The sequence below is a fragment of the Lactuca sativa genome, chromosome 4, assembly GCF_002870075.4.
Source record: "Lactuca sativa cultivar Salinas chromosome 4, Lsat_Salinas_v11, whole genome shotgun sequence".
Classification (NCBI taxonomy): Eukaryota; Viridiplantae; Streptophyta; class Magnoliopsida; order Asterales; family Asteraceae; genus Lactuca; species Lactuca sativa.
The window spans coordinates 95,162,534-95,169,696 of NC_056626.2; the positions used below are offsets into that span (position 1 = coordinate 95,162,534).

General features: G+C 31.1%; 1 protein-coding gene across 1 annotated transcript; it reads right to left on the bottom strand.

Annotated features, from left to right (window-relative positions):
- Positions 1-316: 316 nt before the first annotated feature.
- On the bottom strand, positions 317-5,791 carry LOC111897140 (gibberellin 2-beta-dioxygenase 8). Its single transcript, XM_023893105.3, has 3 exons — positions 4,774-5,791; positions 898-1,219; positions 317-807 (listed from the first exon to the last, which is right to left on the bottom strand). Exons 1-3 carry the CDS (start codon positions 5,220-5,222, stop codon positions 577-579), a joined length of 1,002 nt encoding a protein of 333 aa, XP_023748873.1. The 5' UTR covers positions 5,223-5,791; the 3' UTR covers positions 317-576.
- Positions 5,792-7,163: the final 1,372 nt, after the last annotated feature.

Sequence of the window (7,163 nt, forward strand, 5' to 3'; positions counted from 1 at the left end):
AACCCAAATGTGGTTTCTGAGCGTCAAATAATTCATATGTTTGTTATCCTACCTACATTGTCATTTTTCTTTTTGAGAAATCCGTTAAGAACTATTATACATTGAGCAGGTCTATTTTCAAGACCATATGATTATTTGAGCATTTCTGTTTGACTAATCGAGACCATGCATGTTAATTATATGAGATAAGTTCTATATATAAATATATCTTTGATGACCTGGCTCTGAATCAGGTTTTTTTGAATTGTGCTTCTGTTTAAGTATAAGGTAATGTTGTACAAAAACCATAAGCAACGATATTATTCAATGTCGAAACTATATAAAACTCTTTAGTTTTCATTTAAAGATTTAAACTGATCAATCATACAAAGTTTCAAATGCATGTGGCCACATCGAGCTATGCAACGACTGTAAAACATACAAACTACTAAAGGTGATCTGGCCTTGGTACCATATACTGCTCTCTCTATTTGAGAATATTTGTGTAGAATATTGAATACCAAAAATAAGGGGATATATATTTTTCACGCTAGGTATACGTACGTTGCTGGAAACAAAATTTGAGGTCTATTTGGTTCATATAATAAACCTAGGAAGTCCTATTTTGTAACCAAGTCGCTTAACATCATCTTGAACCTGTTGTCTGAATTCTCTAAAGCTGAATCTTTTGTAAATGGAATTCTCAACACAGCTTTGAATCACTGTATCATATGATGGACAGAAGAAGTAAGCAGTGGAAAACCTCTCAGTTTCTTTATGAGCCACCACTCGATGCTCAACGCTCTTATAAACATCATTGCTCCATGCCTAAAACAGATTAAAAAGCATAATTATATTGAATGACACTTCATAACTAGTGAGTTTGAAACAATACTAACACAAATCCATATTCCATACCTGAAAAAGATCTCCGATGTTGATGATTAGAGCATCTTTATTAGGTTTAACAGCAATCCATTTCCCATCTTTCACTAATTGTAATCCCCCAATTTGATCTTGATGTAATATAGTGAGAAAATCACTATCAGTGTGTGGCATTAATCCAAACACTTGTGAAGAAATGGGACACGGTGGATATCTATTCATACGGAGGTAGCATGTGCTAGGCAAACAATTCTGCTTGAAAAAATCAGACTTATGGCCCAGTTGCTCCGCTAAAATCTCTGCAAGATTTTCTGCTAGTTTTGAAACCATGGTAGCAAACTGTTCCATTGTCGTGCTGCATAAAAAAAAAAAAGTAAACACAATTAAGCTACTTATTTATTTAACGTAACTTTATAATGATTACTATTAGCAACTAATTTTGAAATGAAACAAGATTTCAAATACAATTGCATGCGGTTTGCTTTATTTCATGTCTAAAAGGCCCGGCGTATACTTTTTAGTGAATGACACCTACTATAAATTGATGCAACAGTGTACTGAGGTCAGAAACTCCAGCTCATGCCACATGCGAGTTCGGAAAAGTTTTTGGAAGTGGATTCTTTGTACAGCTACTGAAATGCATGTACTAGTACGACTAAAAGAGATAAGTATATAGATAAAGAGCTTATGGCTAGCTAGGTTGGGTGTATGTTTTTGCCACAAACAAAGCTAGTACACTGCTTCATCTTAATGGGTAAGGTTTGTAGGACATTGGTCACAATAGATCACACACACAAGTCCTATGGTCACATGAATGCCAACTAGGGTAGGTACGTACCACATGTAAAGCATCTTGAAAAACATTCAATTATACATCATGTTGTACAACTATTCTATGATTCATGAGGAAAGCAAGAATCTAGACCTAAAGAGAATCACAAACACGAATCCAGGAAGCTAGAGCAAATAAGAATTTCGTTTTATATATACACAGGTATACATAAATTAACAATCGCATATTTTAAATGGACTTTGTAAATTAGTTTGGTTGAAGGTATATAAGATGATATAGGTGAAAATTTTAATTAACAGGGAACACTTTTTTCGTTAAAAAAAAAGTCCTCGCATGTAAAAATTATACGCAAACTGTTGCACATTCCACGAAGCTGGCAACGTACATTCACCGACCTTATCCACCCTACTACTGTACAAATGTCTAACGTTGTTTTGAGATCAAGATTCCCACTACTTTTGGAGTAGCATCTTTTGAGATGATGATACTTGATAAAAAACGAGTATACGTAGCTATTTTACTGGCCTGTCGTTGGGTCCTTCACAGACCACCAATTGGACATTACGTACGTGAGTGTCGACTACCCACACTACATATGCTGACATTATTACAACCGGATTAATTCATCCCATGATACCATGCTGATTGATATAGAAATATTGATTCCAACTGAAATCTCTTCTTACAAATTATATGTGTGGGTTGGGGAGGGGTGGGGGATGAATATAGATATACATACCCTTTGGCTTTTGAAGCGTGACATGATGTCAACATCCTCCGAACTTCAAAGTTAATATTTCAAATTTAATACTTCACAGTTGCTTAATGAATGTTTGGATGTGGATCATCTAAGATCATTTTCCTACGCATACTGTCGACGTGTATGCAAGAAAAAAAGTTGTCTATAAACCAATTAAAATATAATTTCAAGAATAGAGTATACCATTAAATACTATAAAGAACGTTAAAACTATCGAAGGGGATTCTCTATTATTTTTTCTTCGTGTGTTTGTTTGTTTTTTTTATTTTTTATTTTTATTTTTATGAATGTAATTGTTCTTCATGTCTACCTCCGATTAATTTAATCACGCATTGTTCTTGTGGCTTTTCATGTTAGGAATAGATAATGACAGCTAATGTGCAATTTTAGATGTTAAAAATGAAACCCCTTGTGGTTAACGCTAAAGTCTAATCCCAATAAATTAAATGCCAAATACATCAAATCACATTAACTTTATTTGTAATGCACCTTTTACCTAAGATAGTAACACACACTAATTTCATTCATATATCGCATTAAACACAATTTTAACTTTGAAGTACACATGTTTCATTTGGGAAAATTATAAATATGTGAGATATGAATGTAAATAGGTATTTAATAATAAATACGCATTGTCTATATATATATATATATATATATATATATATATATATATATATATATATATATATATATATATATATATATATATATATATATATATATATATATATATATTTGATTTAAAAAAAAAAAGAAGTAAAGCCTTTAAAATATACAATATTAGATATCTATTTCATTTTGAGTAAATCATATATATTATTCAAATGTGACTATTTCTTTTTGATTATTTATAGAAAAATGTCAATTGAATTAAAAAAATGTCACCGTCTCTTTTTTTTATAAAAAAAATCAAGTTTGCCATATATATATATATATATATATATATATATATATATATATATATATATATATATATATATATATATATATATATATATATATATATATATATATATATAAATATATATATATATATATATATATATATATATATATATATATATATATATATATATATATATATATATAGGGAAAAGTGAATATACCCTTAAGGGTATATAAGCTTAGATACCTAAACTTACTATACTATGTCGTTTTGTATCATTTATATACATTGTAATTGTCTAATGTTCTTATAATTCAACTTCTAACTTGATTTATTTCAAATATTTTTATAAATTTCGCATTTATCTTCCTCTTACATAATTTTCATTTTCAACTATAATATATATAACTTAGTAGGTGTTCGTCAAAAAATTGATGTAAGAGTAAGGTAATATTGAAAATTTGAAAATCTTGAAAATAAATCAAGTTAAGGATTGAAGTTTAAGAACATTATTATGAATATATCAAACAAAACAACGTATTATGGTGAGTTTGGGTATGTAAGCTTATATACCCTTAAGGGTATATTCACTTTTCCCATATATATATATATATATATATATATATATATATATATATATATATATATATATATATATATATATATATATATATATATATATATATATATATATATATATATATATATAAAAAGTGATCTAAAGATATAAATGACCAGATTTATTATGCGTCATCTTGCCGACTAAATAGTTATTCTTTCTGCGCTATGATTCTATGTATTGAAATATCATTGAATTTGGTGAATGGAGACTTCTCTCATTCGATTCTTTATCACATGTCAAAACAGTCGATTGTATACGTCAAGTTTCCAGCACTATTAATAGTAACATTTAAAAAGATTTATACCGATAAATCCGATTGGACCTAGAATTTCATATTTAGTGTGGCATGGAAAAAAAAAAAAAAAAAAAAACAATCATGGTCTAATAATAGAAAAATAAAAATCTAAAATATTTTTACGGTTTACACGGAAGCCAGGCGCTGCTGTGCTGCTGCGGAACACTATGTGGAACCTACCTTGTAGATAAACTGAATTTTGTTTTAAATACGTTTAAATATTACATTTACGAATAGTATCCGATTGATTTTGACATTAACGATGATATCAGTTTGAACTATTAATAAAGTATCATAAAGCACATACTAGTCGATTAAACAAGAGTACTTAACTTTCAATCGCCATCCACGATATTATTTCCTGGGTATAGAACTTTTGAAACAAAAATTTAACAATAAAATTTAAAGGATTAATTTATTCATTCATGACACTTTTTAGATTATGTTATTACTTATTACCATTTGTATGGTTTCATTACTTCGTATCCAAAACTTTTTATATGAATTGAGAAATATTAAAAACTATATGTTTGTAGGAACTACGTACCTGAGACTAGTGAAGCCACCCATGTTTGAGATATCAGTCAGTGGTACATGAAAAGCTTCAGACCACGCAAGCTGCTTCAAACAGGTTGCGGAAGGTGTTCCCCACCTGTAACTGCCCGTCGGAAAATTCAATTCACGGTGGTTCTTGGCCTTTTCATAAAACGTCTTTCGGAATACCTTCATTTGTTCACATTGCATTTTTTCCAAAATATCCGACGAAACACCGTGATTTATGACTTGAAAAAATCCCCATTTTTGTGATGCTTCAGCTATCTCTCTCTTGCAATCTGCACCTTGCCACCCACCATGGTGCAACCTGCTGAGATCGATCAATGGTAACTCCCACTCTTCCACGTCATCAAAAATGCCATTCTCCTTCTCTTTCCACGTTTCATGGTTAGTGAATAAGTTCTTATAGAATTCCTGAAATGGTGGTTCTGATTTTTCCATGGCTGTCAATTACAAGCTCACACTTTTCAAGAAATATTGGAGAGTGTGAAAGATAATCAAGATGTATTTCTCACGTTTTATTGGTTAAATACAAAACCCAAGTGCACAAAAACGTGAATGAAGCGATGGATGGATTTGGGGTTTATTTGCGATATATTTTCAGAAGTAGAATTGAAAAACGAAGGATTTAGGAAATGCTAAAGAAAGGCTAAGTAAGGACAAGGGAAGTTTGTATGGAGATGTTTCTTGTTCTTTCGTCTTCGTCGATGAAAACGTTATTGTTTCCTTGTTAATTTCCCCGAAGGTTGATTTGAGAGCATTGGAGACAAAGGTGATGCATGTCATATGCGGATGAGAGAGAGAGAGAGAGAGAGAGAGAGAGAGAGAGAGAGAGAGAGAGAGAGAGAGAGAGAGAGAGAGAGAGAGAGAGAGAGAGAGAGAGAGATGTATTCAATTCACAAGGTGCCGACTTGGGTTGTTACTCTAGAATTTTATAGACTCGGCCAATAACACTACTGGGTCACTTACTAGAAATTATAAATAAAAGAAATATACAAACTTTTGTTGATTTATTTGAAGAAAAAAAAAAAAAAAAAAAAAAAAGGTTCAGTTGCTTTTACTACCCGTTGAAAGGTGGTATTTGGGGTAGGATTTTGGGCCTAGTCGCCTAGACAAATCCCTGGTTCCCTCTTAACTTCTCGCTTAATAATTCCTTGTGAAGAGCATGAAAGGGATGAGGATTTCATTGGTTATATGTCTAAACATTTGGATATTTCATTGAACCGTTGCCTGCGTGCCCTCGTTCATTACAAGAAAAGAGTGCTATTAGGCTAAAAGAGGTAGTGTCATATTTGTCATAATCATAATAAGTGTTACATAGGATTTGACATGTTATAAAAATTTATGTTAGGAGGATCTAAATTGTGACACTTGTCATTGTCATGTTATTTCTTTTTTCTAAAATAATTAATTTAAAGAAATTATTTTAAAACTAAAATTTCATTAAATTTTAAAGAAAATTACAAAAAACGTAGACAACAAAAACATAGAAATTAAAATTTCGAAATCTAGAAATTAAAAAATAAAATATACATAAACCTAAAGGACGTATTCATCAGAAAATTGACCTTCTAAATTATCGACCGGTTCAACGTTAAGATCGATATGATCAATGGTTCAAATATATTCCGTAAAGTATCTTTGAAGATCATGATGGATCTTATCATGATGAATTATTTTTCTTCTTGCCAAGTATTCGTGGCTTCCATCCTCAAATGTTTGTGTCGGCCAAACGATCTCGTTTTCATTATACTCATATATTGCATTTGCAATATCTTCAAGAATCGTATTATTAAAAATGTGGGGTATTTCAGTACATCTCAACGTTTTTATGAGCGCTAATAGTCCGTTCAACATCTTTCCTCGCATTTTATTGAGTTCTCTGAAACCTCAACTTCTTCTATCATTTGGACAAGATAATGACTTGACAAAACAAGAACGCTCTGGATATATCTCGACTACAAGATAATAATTGTTCTTGTGTTGTGTTCCACGCTCAACAAACGAAGAATCTGGTGTAGTCTTGTTATACATGTCATCGAATAACGTAGACGTGTTAAAAACATTTATGTCATTCAGTGAACTAGCAGAACCAAAGATTGCATGACATATCTACAAATCCTATGAGGGCACCGCTTCAAGTATGATTGTTGGATAACTATGATCGTCTTGTGTGTATTACCCTTGATATGCATTTTGGCAATTTCCTTATTTTTTGTGGAGGCAATCTAGGCTTCCTAACATTCTAGGAAAGATATGCGTATTTGAATGATGAGTGTATAATTGTTGGAGATCACTAGAACTAGGTTTTCGCAAATATCATTAACCATACAATCTCATAACATGCTTATAAAATTTGTGAAGGCATTGTCGTATAGTACG

Bases quoted from the DNA above. Each gene is read 5' to 3' on its own strand.
- LOC111897140 (XM_023893105.3), bottom strand. From the start codon at position 5,222: ATGGAAAAATCAGAACCACCATTTCAGGAATTCTATAAGAACTTATTC. The intron at 1,220-4,773 runs GTACGTAGTTCC...TTTTTTATGCAG, and splicing joins GGTGGCTTCACTAGTCTCAG to CACGACAATGGAACAGTTTG. The intron at 808-897 runs GTATGGAATATG...AATCTGTTTTAG, and splicing joins ACATCGGAGATCTTTTTCAG to GCATGGAGCAATGATGTTTA.